The 19152-nt window shown below is 46.1% G+C and overlaps 1 protein-coding gene, 2 long non-coding RNA genes and 1 pseudogene across 10 annotated transcripts; 1 reads left to right on the top strand and 3 right to left on the bottom strand.

Annotated features, from left to right (window-relative positions):
* Window positions 1-2365: 2365 nt before the first annotated feature.
* Window positions 2366-6059, bottom strand: LOC136486828 (uncharacterized). Of its 8 annotated transcripts, none has more exons than XR_010766981.1 (6): window positions 5887-6059; window positions 5435-5652; window positions 4514-4589; window positions 3766-3897; window positions 2815-3679; window positions 2366-2657 (listed from the first exon to the last, which is right to left on the bottom strand). It is a non-coding gene; the product is annotated as an uncharacterized lncRNA (long non-coding RNA). The 8 variants fall into 8 exon arrangements; XR_010766978.1 differs by having other exon boundaries at window positions 4514-4595; XR_010766979.1 differs by having other exon boundaries at window positions 2815-3434; window positions 3534-3679; window positions 3766-4595.
* LOC136486830 (uncharacterized) lies at window positions 4464-18906 on the top strand. Its single transcript, XR_010766983.1, has 4 exons — window positions 4464-4570; window positions 18077-18151; window positions 18281-18640; window positions 18733-18906. It is a non-coding gene; the product is annotated as an uncharacterized lncRNA (long non-coding RNA).
* LOC136487222 (non-specific phospholipase C4-like) lies at window positions 6288-7304 on the bottom strand. Its single transcript, XM_066484344.1, has one exon. It carries the CDS (start codon window positions 7302-7304, stop codon window positions 6288-6290), a length of 1017 nt encoding a protein of 338 aa, XP_066340441.1.
* On the bottom strand, window positions 9368-12199 carry LOC136487223 (U-box domain-containing protein 16-like; annotated as a pseudogene).
* Window positions 18907-19152: the final 246 nt, after the last annotated feature.

Here is a 19152-nt window from a genome sequence, read left to right on the forward strand (position 1 = left end):
TGATCATCCGATTGTGTGAGTGATCGATTCTAGTGCGATTGCATCGTGAGGTTGCATCGAGTGGCACTAGGTGATCGAGTTGCAAGCCGGTGGTGCTTGTTACTCTTGGAGGTTGCCACCTCCTCGATGGCTTGGTGGTGGTCTCCGTCGAAGCCCGCAAGAAGCTTGTGCGGTGCTCCGGAGAAGTGCTTTGTGAGGGGCATTGTGCTCGCCCCGCGGGAGCCACGAAGAGCAACTTTAGTAAAGCATGTCATTAAGCTACCCTCACTTCCAGGGTAGGTTCTTGTGGCGCCCGACGTGCGGGCTTAGCGGGTGATGTCAATTAGCCACCGAACCACCAAGTGAGCGGTCGACACAACGGGGACTAGCGTGTTGGCAAACACGTGAACCTCGGGAGAAAAATCATCGTGTCAACCTTGTTCTTCCCGTTGGTTTGTATCCCCGTTACACAAGCTTGCAATTACTTTCATATACATTGAGCTTGTGTTGTTGCTTTAGTAATTAGTTAGCTTGTGTAGCTTACTAATTATCTTCTTGCTTGTGTAGCATAGAAGTAGCTCCCTTGCGTGGCTAATTTGGTTTGTGTAACCTTGTTAGTCACATTACTTAGTTTGTGTAGCTAAGTAATTGCGCTCTCTAATTCGGCATTGGTTGCCTTGTTATTGAGCATTGCTAGTGAGCTTAGTTGGCTTTGTGCTTTTTCTTACTAGCATATGTAGGAGCTTCCTTGTAGCTTAAAGTACTAGTGGCATAGGTTTGTGTGACCTTGCTTCTAGAATTGGTTAGGATAGCTCTAGCTAGCCCGGCACTTTTGTTGCTTGATTAGTATCTTTGCAAGGTGCTAGTGAACATAGATAGAGGGGTGTAGTCTTGGCTAGACCGATAGTTCTAATTCCGCACTTGTTTCGGTTAGCCAACGCGATTAAGTTTTTTTTAAAAGGACTATTCACCCCCCCTCTAGTCGCCATCTCGACCCTTTCACCAGGCACGTCAATGGGGTGGAGAAGAGGAGAACGGCGCAACGCGTCGTAGACCTAGGCTGGCGGCACTGCTGGGCCGTGCGGAGTGGGCACGGGAGATGGGCCAGCGCGAGGGAAAGCAAAGCCACGCAGGATGCGGGCCATGCGGGACGGGAGCGTGCAGGGCGCAGGACCAAGCGGAAGGAGAAGGACGGCCCGCGGGAGGAGAATGCTGGGCCGCGGAAGAAAAAGAGAAGCGGGCCACTCGGGCCTAATAAGAGAAAGGCAAAGTTTTCTTCTTTTCTTTTTCCAAATCCTTTTTCTTTTCTTAATTCAAAACAAATTCAAATATGAACCGAATTAAGTATAAATATGATTTAAAATACACTTTTCAATTCAATTCAAAATGAACAATTTTGGTAGACTTTCAAAAATAAATTTTACAACTTTTTAAATTCTTTTATTTCCTATTTTTCTGTTCTTTTACTTCAAAGCCAACTCCAAAAGCACCTTGGAATATTTTCAATTTGAATCAAATCCACACCATTCAAAGAAACAAATGCACCGTCATATATGCACAAGCATGTTGCTACCTTATGATAAATTTTAATTTAATGAAAAATTTTATTTTTCTATATTTTTATGAGCACAGAAATTCCAAATTAAATTATTTTAGCTTTATGCGAGATATTCATAACATTACCAGCGTCACAGCGTGTTTGGATTGAGGAATGGCCATGTTCGGGACCAACGCATCCGGCATGAAATCATTCCTATGTGGTTCGGATGATGACCTGGGGATGTTTGAATCGTGGAATAGCGCTCACGGTCCGACCGTTTTTCAAGGAACGAGTCGATGACTCCTTTACACTAGCAGAGAGCTTGACCTGGTGACGGATGGACCGTTCCCTCCACCAAACCGAACGTTGCATTTAGGTTCGGATGCCTTCGCATGGTTCCATTCCCTGATCCAAACACGCTGTATATTTGTAGCTAGATCTGTCCTTATGATTCTTGTTCAGTTAGAACATAATTCAAGTTTGGAAGTGATCACGTGAAATCAAGTTCATAGTGTAACAACTTTGTTCATCACAACTATCTAGAGTGAACTTGCAGAAATTATTATCTACCTACAACTACGGGACCCTAAGGTGAACTTCTTTTAGTCTGACATACTATTTATCTGCGATGAGATTAGAACAATTAAATAATCTGCTATGGACATACAAAATTCAGAAAGAAAATACTTCCACTGATTGTCATACTAAAGCATTTTTTTTTTATTTTTCAGTACGTTGATTTATTTTGGTACGTAAGGAGTTTATCACTCTCTTCTTTTTCTAATTTTGCTTTTATTCTTTTTTACCTTTTCATAAATTATATTGCATATATTATTATAATAATTGCTTAATTTGAAAATCGCGTTAGCCATGCATGCACGAGTTCCATATGGGAATCAATAAATTACACGTGGATAAAAGGATTGGGTTACAAAAATCAACCCCACGATCATCGCTTCCAGCCGTCTGTTTCTCGGCCACCATCGCTGTTCCTCCAGATCCCCCAAACCATCGTCGCCTCGAGGCCATCGCCTGCAACGCCGGAGTCCTGACGTCAAACCTGTTCCTCCTGATCACCAAACCCCGCCATCTATTCTGCAGGCGCAGAAGTTCTAACCTCGGGAACGATCTGTTCCTCCTGTCAATCAGCAAACATCAGCAAACACTATAATCCAGGTGATCTAATTATTCTCTCTTTTTTATGTTTGGGACATACCGTTCTGTTCGTTTGGGCTGGTTTGGCTTATAAACCAAATACGACCAAGCGAACAGGCTGATAGTTCTGAGCAATGTACCTGTTCCTCCAGATCCCCCAAGCCATCATTGCCTTTCGCCTGCAAGCTGGAGTCCTGACCTCAAACCTGTTCCTCCTGATCTCCAAACCCCGCCATCTATTACTGTGGGCGCAGAAGTCTGAACGATCTGTTCCTCCTGTCGATCAGCAAACATCATCAACACTGTCATCCAGGTGATCAAGTATTCTCGCTTTTTTTATGTTTGGGACGTAGTTCTGAGCAACGTAGATTGTAAAAACAAATGAAAGGTTGTAACTGGAACAAATAATAAAAACATAAATTTCTTGGCAAACCAAACTGCATTAATTTTCTCTTATTATTGACAATACCCCCTTCTTCAGTGACAACCTTTTTATTTGCAGTAAGCCAAAGAAAATCTAACATGCAAATAAACAGCACCAGGTTCACAGATAATCAAATTGAGTTCATTAACCTGACCACAAAATCATGTTCAAATTAGTAAATGACTTGAACCAGTAAATAGGACACTTCGCAGCAAAAGTAAGAGCACATTGAAATGCAATAAAAAGGAACCACGTCGAAAAAAAAACCCTCATAGAGAAGCATATAGCTCATCCATTCTGATATAATCACATCGACCTTCTCCCGTAATCAACATCCTACATTGCCAGTTCAATAGCAATGAAAATATAATGAAGATCAAAAGCAATTATACACTAGAAGATGATTGCTCCCTCAATAATTATAATAGTACATACTTGGTAGGACCAAGAGACAAGTATTTAGCCCTTAAAACAAACAGAACAAAGAAACAAAATCCAGATGCCTCCCATGGGTTCAATAAAGTTTCTTAAGTTCCTCATCCCTCCATTCCAGTTTGCGATTATCATGCTGGTGAATGTCTCTACAGAAACAAGGCAGAAAAAAAAAAATGAGGCCACTTCAAGACTTCTGTACAGCAGCCATGAGAAGTTTTAGTGTCACATATACCTGGCAAGATCATCTTGAGCTCTATACATTTCATCTAGGACCTTAAGCATTGGGTTTATAACATATCCAAGACCAGTACCACTGGCACCTCGATTTTCCCCATTACTTAGCTGCAATTCTGAAAAAGATTGGCTGCACACCACCAAGAGCCAAAGCATGAAGAAATTCATATATCTTCAGTCTACAAGGTTTACTAAACCTTATTGCAATGGTAGTTATAGCTTGGACAGCAGCAATGCGGATCTACAAGCTTAACAGTACAGTGAGAGAAAAAACAGAAACCATCAAATAAGATGTCACAGTGTCATACTATGACACCCCATAATGACACGTTCTTTTTGAACAATAAAGAAAAGAGTTTGTCCTTTTGCAAAGGGCCCTGCCTCCCAGCTTCACTAAATGCACACATTTGCAGCTTCGTCAGAGCGCTAGCAAGTCTAGGATTACAGGACCCTGCTGCACAAACCATTTTATCAGCATCTAGCATCATTAGTGCAGGTACCTAGCGGCTTTGCAGACTCCCAGGTATACTAAGATGCAGTATAATTAGCATTTTCTCCTTAAACCAAACCTTTTAGTTACAGGACCAAACATCAATCTGTTGTTGTTTCAAGGCCACACCTCAATATGAGAAAATTAACCAACTGGAAATTTTGTTCTTTATATAGCAGCTTGAACTAATCTTTGGAGTGCCATTGCAGACTTTGGATCAGAAGCAGATACCATATCAACAGAAGTGAGTCCATACATTGAACCAGGCTTTGGTGGCGGCAGATCAAGAACAATAGTTACAACTTCTAAGACTGTATGTTTGCCATCTCAACCTGCTCCTACAAGGCATGTATGGAAAGGCAAATTTTGAATATTTATTATTATTTGCAAAGTTCACGTCCATTAGAAGTTTTAGAACAAGAGGCCTAATTGTTGAGCGCTATAATTGTAAAATAAAGCAGTCTAAATAGATTAGGCTAAAAAGGTAAGCCTGCATTTTCGCGCAAAATAATATTCTAGGGACATTATCTTCTCTTCTAAGTATCCAAGTGTAAGTACGAATAGACCACATAATGAATGTGCTTATCCTATGATAGGGATTAGGCCCCTCGTAATTGTTGATCAAAGATCCACCTTATCAAACATGTAATGTCCTAAATGGCATTCACTTTGAATCGGACAAACAATTAGCCTTTGTAATTTCTTCATTTACCTACCATACATTGGTTTGTATCTAGCCTATGTTCGCACGCTAGCAGTAGCAATACACAGCTCTATGCCTCTATATAACAGAGAAGTTCAGTGGTTGAAGACATGAAGATAACATGGAAGATGCCCTGCCTATGCACAAACTTGAGAAGACATGCCATCTAAGCTCTATAAACAGAGTATATTCAAATCACACATAAAATCTAACGCAATATAAACATGGAAAAAATTATAACTCAATTGCACAAAAGCCTGTATGTTGACACTGGAGCCTTTGCATTCATCAAATCGCTTGCAAGTTTTAAGATGGAAGCTAAATACATGTTCCATTTAGTGGATGGAAAAAAAATTGCAGGTATCTGAATATCTGTGAGCATGAACAATAACATTTTTGTTACAAATATTAACAGAACATGGAAGCTATAAACAGGTTCCATTCAAGTTGTTTTCCTAGAGAAAAGCAGCATACCTTTTGATACTACAGAGAGCGCTCAAAGCCTCTCGGTTGCTTCTATGGGGAGAGGAGCGCTCGGGCCGCAGTCGACTAGGGACAGAGATGCGAGAGCCGTCCACTGCCACCACCGCAGCAGCCGAGCAACTCCCCGGCGGTTACTGCCGCTGCTGCAGCCTAGCCACTCCTGCTCCGTTGCGAGTGGCTCTGGATCTCTACATAAGAACACATTCATCCTGTTTTGGAGTTTGAATGTAACAACAAAATTATAGGACACCTGAAATTGAAGGATCAACATCTAAACTAACTATATTAACTACACCACACTATGATTTCAGGATGCAAAGGAATTCAAAATATATATATGCACCTACTAGTATTTGACCATGAGGACTAAGCATTCGTGAAGAGCCAAGATGCAGGCTGTTGCTGCTGATCGGATCAGAGAGCAGAAGAGGCTTGCAGCTTACCTTCTCGAGCACTTCTTGGATCCCCTGGAGCAGTGCTTGGAGGAGAGGGGCGAAGAGCAGCGGTGGATCTTCCTGTGCACAAGCAAACGGAGCTCCTTGTGGCGAGCTCGAACGGCAGCGGCCTAGGGGTCGCGGGCGAGGGAGGTGGAGGGGATGAGGCCGGCTACGGTGGAGGGCCCGTCATCGGAGGGAGATCTAACTATTTGCCACCGGTGGCTGCTTCTTAGTGCGGTAACTTTATCACGTCAATTACAAAATTGTCCGAGAAAACAGTAACCTTGCTAATATTTTGCCATTTTCATTGACGTGGCACGCCACTTCAGCGTGCCAGCATGGAACTTGACATCCCCGTCTGCCCAGCTAAACAGCGCGAGCAGCTCCCGTCAGTCCCCATCTCTTTGCTAGTGGAACCCAGTTATCAGTACCTTCTTCTTGCGCGTGAGGAAGCAGTCGAAGGTGCCGGCCCAGGCGTCGCGCTTGGTGAGGAAGCTCCTAAGGTTGAAGAGGTTGAAGAGCTTCTTGACGGTGGTCGGGATGGAGGAGTGCTCGAACTCCGACGTCGGGTATGGCCCCGACAGCCTATGCAGCACGGTCCCGGGCTCGATCCACGGCGACACGAGCAGCGTCGGGACGCGGACGCCGAGGTGGTCGAAGCCGAAGAAGAAAGGCGCGGCGCTGACGATGCCGTCGGGGCTGGGCACGACGCCGGCGCCGGCAGGCGTGGGTACGTGGTCGTAGAACCCGCCGTGCTCGTCGTAGGTGACGACGAGGAGAGTTTCCTCCCACTGCGGCCCCGACCGCAGCGCCTCGTACACCTCCTTGACGAACCGCTGGCCTTCGGCCACGTCATGGGACGGGTGGTCGTCGTTCCCCGGGAGGATCTCCAGGTCGAAGTAGCGCTGCTCCACGGCGACGTAGCCGGGCAGCTTCCCCTCCCGGCAGTGACGCCGGAAGTCGAGGTCGAAGGCGTGGAAGCTGCCCGCGTACTTGAGCTGCCGAAGGTTCCGGTAGAAGAGCGTCGACGGCGGGTACTGGTAGTAGATGCCGAAGGAGAAGCCCTCGTCGTGGAGCACGTCGAAGATGGTCCGCTGTGGGAGCCCCGCCACCAGCGCCTTGGTGTCGTTGCTGACGAGGCCGTGGGAGGTGGCGGAGTGCACGAACAGCCGGTTGGGCTGCGTCGACGCCGGGTTCGACGCGAACCACCGGTCGCACACGGCGAACTCCTTCACCAGCTCGCGGTACACGGGCACGGCGTCGGGGCGGAACCCGCTCATGACGGTGCCGGACATGCCGACTTTCTCCTTCTCCGCCTGCTGCGCGAAGCCGGTCATGGGCGGCGCTAGCACGCCCGACGGGGTGATGGGCGTTGTGGCGGCGTCGATGAAGGGTGTCCCATACACCTGCGCGAAGCTGGTCATGGGCGGCGCTAGCAGTGAGTAGCAGAGAGGGAAGCTAACGGGCAAGCTGCGTGGAGGAGGCGAACGAGCTGATCGAAGCGTACAACGGCAGGCTCGCGGCGAAGGTGGACGGCAGCGTGGAGGAGGGGGAGCTGACGAACAGTTGCGGGCGCCGTTGGTCAGCGGAGACGGAGGCATTAACTTCCATGCTGGCGCGCTGATATGGCATGACACGTCAGCGAAAATGGCAAAATATTAGTGTGGTTACTGTTTTCTCGGGTAATTTTGTAATTGGCACGATAAAGTTGACAAATGGAGAGGCAGCCACCATAAGAGTGGCAAATAGTTAGATATCCCGTCATCGGAGGGGAGGCGGAGTGAGAGTGTGAGATGGGAGAGGAACAGAGTGGGGATAGGAAAGAAGGGCAGGAACCAGGTGCCGGAAAATAAAAGATGTGACACTTATGGGTAGGACCACACAACATAGTGCAAGGGTTTGTGTACTATGCTGAGAAGGAAAAAAAAGGTCATCTCTTCTCTTCTATAATAACTAAAAAAAACTTCCAATATTGTCCGTGAATTTAGTTGCAATGAGTTTATAGGGCCCGTTTGTTCCATGCGACCAGAAACTAGAGACTACTTTTCAGTGCCGTGTCGTCAAAATTCGAGGCATTGTTCCAAATTCTAAAAGAGGCCTTAAAAAATAAAATGATATATACATACATAGCAATGCGATAAATAAAAAATCATACCTATTTATTTTGTGATTGCATAATTTTTATTTGAACACAATATCATTCTCTTAGTGTTCTTTAAATTTTTTAACAGAATTGAAATAAAAAGACTTGTTTTCACTTGTTGAGTAGTAATTTGTGATCCTCACAAAAAAAATAAAGAGAGTAGTAATTTGTGTTTTTTTATCGGATGTGAGTGTATGCACCATCGACCGTTTTGCGCAATACAACAGTTCTGCATCTACTTATAGCAACGAGTAATTATTCATTAACATAAAGAAATATTTGTATTGATAAATATAAGATAATTAGTCAATTAGATAATTACCTTCCACGAGTTCAGGTCTTTAGGAATAAGGAATTTACCCCTTGTGACCTACACCTGGCGCTAGCCTCCAGACCTCCATCTGGCTTGCAGCTTGCTTGATCATGGAGATAGAGAGACAGTGAAGCCAGGATGAGAGAGCCGTGGAGATGGATTACTGTATATAGATGCCATGCGCCAGCTTGCTTGATCATGAAAACGGAAGACACGGGGTAGCCAGGATGGGACTACGGGAGAGCCAGGGAGACAAATCGACGTAGATCGATTCAGGTAGCGCAATATAGGAAGAGACGCAACATCAGGAATAATCTGAAAGTCAGCAGGGCTTAATGCGCCATAATTTTTGGAGCCTCTTGGAATTTGGGGCTGAACGCATAGCTTGCACGCCCACCGGCACGGCCCTGCTACTTTTTAGTCTCTTTTAGTCCCTTTTAACCAAATAGGAGAGACTACTGGAGGGACTTTTAGGGCATGTTTGGATGCCGCCCTCGCCTAGGCTTGCCTGCCAGGCAAGCGATCGCAGCCCCAGGTGATCGAAATCGAACGCCTGGGGACGCTGCCTCGCGTCTGAGCTGCCTGGGAGGCAACATCCAAACATGCCCTTAGTCTCTAGTCCACTAGTCTCTTGGGAGAGTTTTTTTAGGATAAATGGACCAACTTTATAGCCCTTATCCCTCCCTCTCTCACCTCCCTCACCTGTGTCCAAAGGAAGAAGAATGATATTTTAGTCTTTGTTCAGCCCTTTAGTCCTTTTTAGTCCCTGAAACCAAACATGTTATTTAATCCCTCTTTTAGTCCTATTTTAATCTCTAATCTCTGGTCCCTAGAACCAAACAGGCCTGGTTGCAATGTTTTCATTCGTTCTGACCAAGCGTATGTGCAGTCCTGATAATACCATCAATCCTCTATAAATCACGGACTCAGATTGGGTAACGTTCCTTCAGCAAGTCACAGCGTAACGTGCGGCCCTATATCCGACGTTGAAACACCATCCGACGGCTGCCAGCTTTCTCCCACAAGATACTTTAGTTTTCCTCCGTGAAAGCTAGGCGGGAGTGGCTGCTCGTTCGCGCGCGCTGCGCCGACCCGTGCCCACTTCTCGCCGCCGCCGCCAGCAACGCGGCCTTGCGGCGCGCGCGGTCCGTGTCGGTGCCCAGCAGCTCCCAGATGGCCCATTCCACGCCCAGGACTGCCACCACCTACGACGCCGCGGCGGCGCCCGCGCGCCGGCACAGGAGCACCAGTGCGGCTGCCGCGCAGCCCCGCGACCACTCCGTGCCGCGCCGCATCTCGGCCACCAGCCGCACCACGGCGCCGTCCAGCGCGACGACCACCTCAGCGCCGCCGTGCTTCGCTAGCGACGCCAGCACAACGGCCACGGCCTCCGCCTCGCTGCCCATCACGGACAGCGCCGCCTCCGCCACGTCGGCCTCGACGATCCTCGGGACGTTCTCCCGCTTGGCGGACAGGCACAGGAGCGCCGCCAGCGCGTCCTTCTTGGTGCTGGAGGGCCCCGTGCACGTGAGCCGCACGACGCTGTCGACGCTGCGCGGGTTGCGGCTGAGCCACCGGCGGTACGCGTGGACGGCCACCAGGCTGAGCACAGTGGCCGTGGTGTTCTCATTGGCGTGCCACGTGGTGCCTGAGCGCATCACGTGGCAGAGCGCGTCCACGGCGCCCTCCGCGTGCATGATGCGCTTCTTGTTGGCCTCCAGGATGGAGAGGTTGAGCAGCGCCATGACAGCGTTGAGCTGGAGAGCCGAGCCCTCGGACAGGAGCAGCGGCACGAGGAGCCCCGCGGCGCCGGCCACCCCGATGAACGCGCGGTTGTCGGACCCGGACTTGGCCAGCTCCCGGATCTCTTGCACCATGCGCTTGGTCGCCTCGGGGGAGAACGAGGCCGATAGTTTCTTCACGAGGAATGACACGATCATGCGCACCGCCTTCAGCGTGGCCTTGTTCGCGCCTACCACCACTGGCGCCGGCTCGGCTTTCCCAGACTCATTGCTGCTCTCCATGGGGATGCCGTTCTCCCGGCACTACCGTGATATCAAGTTCTTGAGCGCCTTGTTGGGCACGAACTCCAGATTCGGCAGCACCTGCCCGGTCTTGGGGCACGTGGATTTGCCAGCGCCAAACCACCGCGTGATGGAGTCGCGGTCGTACGTCTGACCCCTAGAAGCCACGACAGGGTCGCCCATCAGCTCGAGGGAGACGGGGCACCGGAAGTCCGGCGGTGGCGACGGTGGCTCCGCGTCATCGTCGCCGTCGCCGTCGTCGAGATCCACCTTGGAGTCCACGGACCGCGGCGTGGCGGCACTGAAGAGGACGCACTTGGCGTAGTGGAGGAGGCCGACGAGGGCGATCATCGATGACGTCCACCTCTCGGCGACGCGGTCGCCGATCTCCCGCTCCAGTGTCTCGATCTTGTCGCCAGCTGGCGGAGTCATTGATGCCCACGTCCTCCAGGACGCCCTCCAGCCTCTCCCGCTCGGGCACGATCTCCCGCTCCACCTCCTGGATGAGTGCGAGCACGCCGGCCTTGAGCTCCAGCTCCGATGGCGCCGCGCGGTCCTAGACGGGGAGCAGGTTGAGGAGCGTGGCGAGGTCGTGCTGGAGCTCCCGCGCGCGCACCGCCACCTTGTCCGACTGGAGCAGCAGGAACGTGCGGCTGCGCGCAGCGCAGTCGGCCACAAGTGCCTTGAACCGCTGCAGCATGAGGAGGAGCTCCCTGAGGCACAGCGACCACGGGCGGCGGCGCAATACTGCTTAGGTAAGCGTAGGACTGCTTGGCCCAGGCTGGCGGCGACGCTGCTGAACAGCGTCCCGGCGTCGTTGTATGCAGGTCGACGGCTCGGCCCCTCCGGGGCACGGGTCGGCGCAGCTTGCCAAAAACCAGCGCAGCGCGCGCGAACGAGCAGCCACTCCCGTCTAGCTTTCACGGAGGAAAACTAAAGTATCTTGTGGGAGAAAGCTGGCAGCCATCGGATGGTGTTTCAACGTGGGATATAGGGCTGCACGTTACGCTGTGACTTGCTGAAGGAACGTTACCCAATCTGAGTCCATAAATCACCTGGCAATACTATTATTATTTTTGCTTCGTTCAACTTATGACCATCCAGCCCATATCTTGGTTGTTCGGTGTTTTGTGGCCTACCATTCAGCTTGTGACCATCCATTCTATTCTCATCATCTGTTTACTAACCGACTAATTGATAAAGATAAATGATATACATTAGCCGGTTTGTTTCATTTGCTCAAAATAGCCGGTTTTTGTGGCCGTTCGTTTTGTTTGTGTGTCTTCATTTCGATCGTCCGATCCATCTTAGCGCGCGGCACCCAGCTCTGTCGTCGTCTTCAGTTTCTGACTGTGGGCCAGCGTGGTTTTTTTGACTTTCTTGGTAGTGGCGCCCGAATTTTCTCGGCCGTTTCCCACTTTCCCGATTCCCCCATTTTCGATTCGGCTCCCCCCGCAACCGAGTTGAGGCGACTCACGGCGGCTCCGGTGCGGCGGCCGGCGTTGTCAAGGGTTTCGGCGAGCTAAGTTCCTTTGTTCCCCTTCCCATGTTTCCTTTTGGCGTCACCGTTGTTTGTATCTGTCGTCTCTCGAGGATTTCGCTGGTACCGAAGAAATCCCCGCCACTGTCGCACCCGTTGTGCGCCGGTGGATCTAGTCTGACGCAGGGAGGGTTGCAGCCGCCGTCGATTGGAGGGAGTAGTCGTCGTCGGCCTCTATTGATTTGAGAGAGTCTGCGCTGTCGCGTGTAAGATCCCTTAGCCACCCGGCTGCTGCCTCCGTCGCTGGTCACCGCGACGGGCGCGGGCGTCCCTGGCGGACCACAGCCTGCTCCGTCCATCGTCGCTTACCACCAGGACGGGGCGCGTGGTGTCCCCGGCGCGGGCTCTAGGGAGTCGCACATAGCAGGAGCCGCACGCTCCAGGCGCCCAAGCACCACTACGCCTGGTGGCCTGTTCTTTTGTCTGGAAGCAGTCCGTTCGTTGCCCCTCTCCCTCTCTGCTGTTCAGTTCAAGTGAATAGTTTATATATGCTCAAGTTGATTTGCTGACTATTTGTTTAGTTCTAGTGAATTGTCTTCCAGTACATTCTATGTTTAGTTCAGTGTAAATCTTTCAGAATAGTGATGTATTATTTCATTGTAGAGTTTTAGTTAGTTTCTGATCCTGCATAGTTTGAGTTTTAGATTTAGTTTTAGTTTTCTTCAGAGTCTACCAGTGTGAACCATTGCAATCTTTTTGTTCAGGTTATAGGTTTATTTTTTAGTTTCTATTCAGTTTTAGTGTTAATCTTCCAGAATAGTGATGTGTTATTTAATTGTAGAGTTTTAGTTAGTTTCTGAAGCTGCATAGTTTCAGTTATAGATTTAGTTTTAGTGTTAATCTTCCAGAATAGTGATGTATTATTTTATTGTAGAGTTTTAGTTAGTTTCTGATGATGCCGGCCTCTGTTGATTTTCAGAGAGGCCGTCGTCGCATGTAGGATGTGTGTAGCAGCAGCAGCAGCAAGTAATGAAAATTAGTCACTTGCTTTTGTTAGTTTGACTTTTAATTCATGGATATCATTTTGTTTTTTAGGGTCATGGCTCATACGAGCAATCCCCTGTTGCGGCAATCACGGGCTGCAGGATAACAATCGAGTTGGCCCTGCTCTTCGTTATGTGAATTATTTTAGAAATGTATGTTTCTTTATTTTGTTTTTAAATAAATCTAGTATGGAATTAGCTCTTTTTTCATACATTATTAGCTTTTTCTGTGTTTATCAGGCTTCCATGTCATCTGCGAATCTTCATTTGCTGGAGGAGTTTGTTGGTTTTTGTGAGGCCAAGAAAATAAATCTGCATAATGACCCTGTGCAAGAAGGGAGTACATCTCGCCATGATCAAGCTAATGCTATTCCTGATTCATCATCATTTAAGGAGGATATCATTTTGTATTTTGGTGATCAGTTGCATCCTAATGTAATTTTTTTCCCTTAGGTGCCTTTTTTAACTTACTGACCCTGTGCAAGAAGAGACCTAAGCTTGAAGAGGTCAGATATAGGATGAGGACCGGATCTGGCCAGAGATTTCCTATAACTGAAGAAGAGGTTTGTTACTATAATGCAATCTGTGGGCTTGCTCATAGCCAGTGGAGTGGGTAAGTTAAGTTTCTTTTTTTTGTTGGTATTGTCTCTTTTATCAATCATGTTTTTTTTTCGCTGACTCTTTTGTTTTTTTAGTTGGAAGGCAGTCGAATTCTCTTTGTTGACCAGTGTGACATATTCCTCACTAGGCGAATCCGTTTGAAAGCTCTAGTTTGGTTTTGGTGAATTGATGAAACCCTAAGTGCTAACCTAGTTTATCAAGTGATCATGATATAGGTAGCACACTTCAAGTAGAAGAAGCTAATGAAGATCATAGCATGACAATGGTGATGGCATGGCGATGATCAAGGGCTTAAACTTGAAATAAAGAAAGAGAAAAACAAAAAGCTCAAGGCAAAGGTATAAACCATAGGAGCTATTTTGTTTTAAGTGATCAAGACACTTAGAGAGTGTGATCACATTTAGGTTTGATAGCCGTACTATTAAGAGGGGTGAAACTCGTATCGGAATGCGGTTATCAAAGTGCCACTAGATGCTCTAACTCATTGCATATGCATTTAGGATCTAGTGGAGTGCTAACACCCTTGAAAATATTTGTGAAAATATGCTAACACATGTGCACAAGGTGTTTGCAGGGTTGAGATGGGTTTGGGTCCCTCTCTCCCTCCCGCCGAGCTTGCGAGGCGGGATTCGGCGCTTTTGGAAAAATGAAATGTCTATTTTCTATTGCGCCGGATGCAAAATTCTTGGTGATTGGCACATTTGAGCAAGGGTGAAGAAGTTAGAGTTGAAATGGAGTTGGTCGAAATGATGCTGGCGTCGGTCTACTGACCGGACGCTGGGTCACTCAGCGACCGGACGCTGAAAGGCTGCGCCTGGTCGAGCTATCAGATGGCACAGTGGGTAGGGTTGAGCACTGGACGCTGGTCTGCGTCCGGTCAAGGTGGACCGGACGCGTCCGGTCGAAAAAACATGCCTCGGGAAGCTTACTGGAAACGACCGGACGCTGGGGCTTCAGCGTCCGGTCAGTTTTGATCAGAGCGTCCGGTCAGCTTCGTAGCCGTTGGAATCTGACGAACAGCGTTTGAAGCTGGTGACGCGTGGCATCCATCGGGCGACCGGACGCTGAGGGCCAGCGTCCGGTCAGTATGACCGGAACGTCTGGTCAGAGCGCGTTTTGCCCAGTGAAGGGGTATAACGGCTCTATTTGATTGGGGCTCTATTTATAGCCCCGTGGCCGGCTGTGGCTTACATCTTTGGTCATTTTCATTGACATAGCAACCTTGTGAGCTAAGCCAAAGCCCTCCCACTCATCTACATCATTGATTCATCATCATAGTGAGATTGGGAGTGATCCAAGTGCATTGCTTGAGTGATTGCATCTAGAGGCACTTAGTGATCGTGTTTCGCTGCGGGTTTCGCTTGTTACTCTTAGTGGTTGCCGCCACCTAGACGGCTTGGAGCAGCGAGGATCGTCGAGCAGAGGTGGTGATTGTCTCCGGCTCCGATTGTGGTGATTGTGAGGGGTTCTTGACCTTTTCCCAGCAGAGCGCCAAAAGGTACTCTAGTGGATTGCTCGTGGCTTGTGTGATCCTCATCTTGTGTTGGTTGTGCGGCACCCTATTGAGGGTTTGGCGTGTGAAGCCAATTAGCACGTGAACCTCCAAGTGAGTGAATCGCCACAACGAGGACTAGCTTGCCGGCAAGCAAGTGAACCTCAGTAAAAATCATTGTGTTCATCATTGATTCCGAGGTGATTGGTCATTATTGTTATTCATCTTTGTGATTGATTGGTACTTCATCTACACGGCGGTATAACTATCCTAATCACTCTCTTTACTTTATCGCAAACTAGTTGACAAGCTCTTTAGTGTAGCTAGTTGTGAGAGCTTGCTTGCTTGGTTGGTGTGGCTCTTTAGTTAGTCTTTGAGAGCACACTAACATAGAATAGTGTCTTTGCTATTGTGTGAATTGACACTATCTAAACTAGAATTGTGGTAGGTGGCTTGTATTTTAAGTAGGCTAGCGCAACACTTGTTTCGCCTCATAATTGTCTAACCACTTTGTTAAGTGTTGTTGTAGAAATTTTATTAGGCTATTCAACCCCCCCTCTAGCCATTAGGACCTTACACCGTTGAGCCTGGGGGCAAAGTTGATAACTATTTTGTTTCCGGGACGTGTCATTATTTTTTTGAGGATGTTCACCCTCGGCAGTCGAAAAAACACTTTTTCTATCCAAAAGTTGGGGTATGTTTTGTTCTTATTCTTGTTCAATTTTTTTAAATTTTAATTTATTTATTTTTCAAGTTCATTAGTCAGTCAGCCTAATTTTTTTTTTATTTATAGGGTTCTCTTTATACCTACAACTGCTCAGATGATGTGAGGATAGTCCAGAAATCGTTCATTGGTGCCAATTCTGCCTACAAGCTTCATTTGTCAGATAAGGTTTTTATCTGTACATAGGAAGTGTAAAACAAAAAATAAATGCAAGGATGAAAAACCTTATCTGACAAATGAAGCTTGTAGGCAGAATTGGCACCGATGAACGATTTCTGGACTATCCTCACATCATCTGAGTAGTTGTAGGTATAAAGAGAACCCTATAAATAAAAAAAATTAGGCTGACTGACTAATGAACTTGAAAAATAAATAAATTAAAATTTAAAAAATTGAGATTCAGTTCTAGTCAGTCTTGTAGAGTTTAGGTTATTTAGTTTTAGCAGGTTATTTAGTGTAAACCGAGAAGTTCTAATGTTGGATTTAGTTATTTTGTTCATTTTTAGTTTTTAGTCTTAGTCATTTGTAGTCATAGTAAGTTTATTTAGTTTTTGTTATAGTAAGATTCAGTGCTAGTCAGTTTATTCAAATTTAGGAAAGATTTAGTCCTAGTCAGTTTAATTAAATTTAGAAAATTGTGTTCAGTGCTTTCAGTTTATTGAGTTGTTGCTTCATTCATAGTTTTAGTCTATTGTTTGATTCATTGTTGTTTTCCATGTTTCCCAGCGCTGTTTTTTTTCTTTGTTGTTTAATCTGAAATCTAAAATGAGTTCGAATCTGAGAGCGGTTGCGCGGCAGGGGGGAGGGGTTGGGGGGGGGGATATTCGTGGGTTGGGGGTTAGTTTCAGTTGTCTTTTGGGTCTTAGTTTCATTATTACTTTATTTCTTAGTTTCATTCTTAGTTCAAGTTATATTTATTTAGAGCTTTTTATTTACTCTGTTCATCTCAATTACAATCATGTCAGTTCAGTTTCATTCTCTCTTTAGTTTAATGTCTACTAGTTCATTTCAATCTTCAATTACAGTTATGTCATTTCAGTTATATGTCTAGTCAATCTTCAATAACAGTTATGTCTGTTCAGTTTTATGTCTAGTCAATCTTCAATAACAGTTATGTTTGTTCTCAGCGACGAAGCCAGGAATCGACGAAGCCAGGGCTGGCTTCCTCTTCTTCTTCCTCTAGCCCCTCCTTGCCTTCTTCTTCCTCCTCATGGCGGTAGCCCGGGCTAAGCCCGGGCTCCATGTAAATCATGGCCGTAGGGGGGCTGGAGCACGGGTAGCCCCCCCGCTGGCTTCGTCGCTGTTTGTTCTGTTATATGTCTAGTCAATCTTCAATTACAGAATTTCCTTGCTGCAAATTCTACTCTAATAAGTTGCATTTGTTTCATAAGTTTTTTTTTCTTTTTTCTTTTTTGAGTTCAGTTTTTGGGTCAGCAGTTGAGTTGAGTTTAAGCTTTTGTTTAGTTTTTTTGGAAGTATGTGAAACTCATTAAAAAATGTTAAATTGTATATACTGATATAAACTCAGATGTTGGAATAAATAGCTCATTAGTGCATTTTTGAACCTAAACCTGATTTGGAATTAGGTTTATGTTTCAGGTTCAGGCTTAGTGCATATTATTAGTTTCACTGCATTCTATTGATTAAAGGTTCAGGTTCAGTTTCATAATCAGGTTTAAGTTCAGTTTCTTTATCCGAGTTATTTAGTTCTCTTGACCAATGTTAGCTATAATGTTTTGTTTCTTAAACAAAGGGTTTTTATCCTCATTTATTGCCCTTGTGTATTGTCTGAATTGTTCCATAGCTAATTAGTATGATTGAATGCATCTTTTTATAACCAAGCTTGTTACCTCTCTTTGTGTAGGATCTCAATGCAGTAAGGTTCCTAGTAGAGAAAACCATAGTGGAAATGAAAGGAGAAAGGCCCTCCTCTGTGAGATTCAGATGCTTAACCAATTTTGATCGGCATCTTGGAGGGACCACAATGATAGCAGAACACTACCCCCTGTACTGAGACTCTGAGAGCAGCTATCACTGTTCATTTATTAACACAATGGATAGCTATTTTTCCTAATTCCATATGTGAGTCTGTTCTTTATGTCACTTTTTTCATGTATTTCTTTTCTTTTTCTTTGTTCACTGCTACCAATTTGGATTTAATTTTCTTTTTTTTTACTGCCCTTTGATGCTAATGGATGTCAAATCCCGGCTATTTTACTGAAACAAAACAGCCAGATTTTTTTTAGTATCATCCGGCTGTTTCTTTCTCTTGAAATAGCCGGTTGTTTTGTTTTACTGAAACAGCCGGATGTTGTATAGACACTTCCTTGATAAATATTAAAACTATGTTCTACAGTTTATAGGGTTTCATCCAATGAAAAATAGCGGTTGCGAACACCATTCGGAGACAAGATCAACACAACCGATGGAGGTACACTTACGAAACATCATTTAGTAACTACATTACATTATAACTCATTGTTTATAATCTTAATATTATTAATATTATATTTATATATCAATATTACATGATGTAACACGTACAATTCATGACTGTCAGCATGTATGGCCCGAGATCGCAAAAGGAAAAGGGATAGAGCCCAATGGCAAGAAATGTCTCAAGAGAAAAGGGAAGAAAAAAAATAAAAAGCGTCGAGAAGCTTACCACAAGAGGAAGGAGCGACAACGACAGATTAAAAAGAACAATGGGAGTAGATCATAAACACTTGTGTTTATAATAATACAAGTATTACTACTGTTGATTCTTGTGTGTGATGTGCTATGTCAAAATTTGTAGCCAGTGAGGATGCATCAAACAAGAAAAGTTTAGATCCGAATGGAACAAACGATTGGTTGCATAGGAACGACTCACACCATGCCCACAACATTGATGATGAACCTATATCCACTCATTTACCAGGTAACTAAATTTTTGCTATTATCACCTGAATGCGTATATTTTCTAGCACCTGCTTGTTTCGCTACAAAGTTAGTTGAAAACAATGTTTGTAGGTGACCATGCAATGCCAATTCAATGCATTGTGGGTAGTGAAATCGAATTCAACGGCACTCGTGGCATATAGGAAGATCAAATTCATTCGCAATGCACCATTGGTTTAGTTGCGAGTATAAGCAATAGCGATGTTTCATGTAAGAGGGAGTTAACAAAAGAGCAAATCATGCCACGCAAGGAATAAGGCGACATATGCAAACATGGCACTTGAACAAAGGCAGCATAGGCGCGAGCGACAAAGGCTGAATAATAAAGCTCCATTGCGTAAAAGAGGCAATGAAAGTGGCAATACGATGATACAGTGAAAAGAAGAAGGCTACACTAAACCCACAATCTATTGCCATGGAGAACCCGCAATATATTCCTATGTTTGTGTGGCCCACAGCAGAAGCATCTAGACTTGCATCCATGGCGAACAC

Source organism: Miscanthus floridulus, chromosome 10, assembly GCF_019320115.1.
Source record: "Miscanthus floridulus cultivar M001 chromosome 10, ASM1932011v1, whole genome shotgun sequence".
Classification (NCBI taxonomy): domain Eukaryota; kingdom Viridiplantae; phylum Streptophyta; class Magnoliopsida; order Poales; family Poaceae; genus Miscanthus; species Miscanthus floridulus.

What these genes read in the sequence shown, in the direction of transcription:
- LOC136487222 (XM_066484344.1), bottom strand. Translation starts at nt 7,304, where the DNA reads ATGACCAGCTTCGCGCAGGTGTATGGGACACCCTTCATCGACGCCGCC.